This window comes from Cariama cristata, unplaced genomic scaffold, assembly GCF_000690535.1.
Source record: "Cariama cristata isolate BGI_N322 unplaced genomic scaffold, ASM69053v1 scaffold23530, whole genome shotgun sequence".
Classification (NCBI taxonomy): domain Eukaryota; kingdom Metazoa; phylum Chordata; class Aves; order Cariamiformes; family Cariamidae; genus Cariama; species Cariama cristata.
In genome coordinates this window covers 2,193-3,794 of record NW_009596673.1, presented here as the reverse complement: position 1 = coordinate 3,794, position 1,602 = coordinate 2,193, and the positions used below count along the sequence as shown (strand labels likewise).

The 1,602-nt window shown below is 64.3% G+C and overlaps 1 protein-coding gene across 1 annotated transcript in view; it reads right to left on the bottom strand.

Moving 5' to 3' along the window:
* LOC104166968 (diacylglycerol kinase delta-like) overlaps positions 1 to 1,602 on the bottom strand; it is a 10,463-nt gene that overhangs the window by 6,711 nt on the left and 2,150 nt on the right. The window contains 4 exon segments of the mRNA XM_009707084.1: positions 1 to 19; positions 164 to 285; positions 472 to 580; positions 665 to 827. Coding sequence (XP_009705386.1) covers positions 1 to 19; positions 164 to 285; positions 472 to 580; positions 665 to 827 — 413 coding nt within the window.

The following is a 1,602-nucleotide window of genomic DNA, read 5'->3' as shown; positions in this document are numbered from 1 at the left end:
GTAGGGCGGCACGCTCCACCTGCCAAGCACAGACCATCGCTGTCTGCCGCTCCCTGGCACCCCGGCACAGGGACACGCAGGCAGGGGATGGGGACAGGCTGTCTGAGGTGCCGAGACGGCGGTGGCGAGGGGCAGAGAGGAACGTGCCCTGTGCCACACTCACCGGTCCAGCATCTTGGTGGTGGCCCTTTCCAGCTTCTCCAGGATCTGCAGCAGCTGGGTATCATCGTCGCACAGGCTGCCCCAGCCCAGCACCCGCGCCAGGTCATGGACGCCCAGCTGGCACTGCGCAGAAGCACAGGGCGGAGGGGCTCAGAGGAGCCCCCAAGGGTACCTGCGACACCCCCAATCCCACCACGCCCATTGGCCGCAGCACCCCAGGGTGCACATTGGGGTGCTCCCAGCTGCAGCGGGTGCCGGCGCTGGGAACGATGCCAGCCCATGCCAGCAATGCCAGGCACTCCCGCTCACTTGCTTGTGGAGTCCCAGGGTGTCGATCTCAGAGAGCACCCAGCCCACGCTGCCGTCCCCCCCGCACACCAGGATCCGGAAGGTGGAGAACTTCTGGAAGAGGCGCAGCCTGGGGAGGCAACAGGAAAGAGGGGCTGAGGGCTGTGCCAGGTGCCCGCTGGGGCCACTCCGGCGCACCCAGGCCAGCGCTTACCCCAGGTGTGGGCCCCCGTTCATGAGGTCGAAGACTTGGGCCGGGTTGAGGAACTGCTTGAACTTGCGCAGAAACTTGACGCCCTGGTTGTCCCCGCTCTTGGAGTTGACGAAGGCCAGGAGAGGGCTGGAGCAGGTCGAGGGGCAGGTGGCCTTCCAGAAACCTGCGGTGAGCCCAAGTGCGTGAGTCCCCAGCCCCGGCTCCCAGCCTGCAAGGACACTGATGGAGACACCTTAGGAGACCAGAAGCAGCGTGGACACCCTGACTATGCTGTGCCCAACCCACAGAGTGCTGCGGCCAGGCAGGAGGGACAGTGATCAGGGTGCCCAGGGGATGGTGAGGGGTGGGAGGAAGAGTAAGAGATGGCAACGGGGATGGAGTGGGATGGGGATAGGGATGGGCAAGGCTAGTACTAGGGCAGACCCAAGTTCCTGCTCCATCACTGTCCCTGCAGGCACAAAGTGTGTCACTGAGCTGACCCATGTCCCTGGTCTGACACTCCAAAAGGGGTAGTGGTGGTGGGCATACAGGAGGGTCAGTTCCTCACTGCGCCAACAGCCCAGCTGGGACTGACCCAGCAAAACCACATAGGAACAGGGCACACTCCCATCTGGGGGTGCTCCCACTGGCAGCTGGCCTGACCACAGGGGACCAGCTGCAGTCCCGGGCAGCTGTGCTCTCACCCCCAGCTCTGCCACCTGCGCCTACCATGGCTCTGGCAGGGTGGGTGCGAATGATGCAGAAACCTCGGAAGGCTTGGCAGCCAGCCCCATGCTTTTAAAGAAATGAGATGGGGAATGAAATGTGTCCGTGGCAAAGGAGGATTGATAGCTGGCCCACAGCCTGCACCCGCCTCAGGTACATCTTGGCCATCCCAGTCCCCGGGCCACGGACCGGTGCCCACTGGCTCTTTCCCACGGCCGCCACCGTGAAGCTGC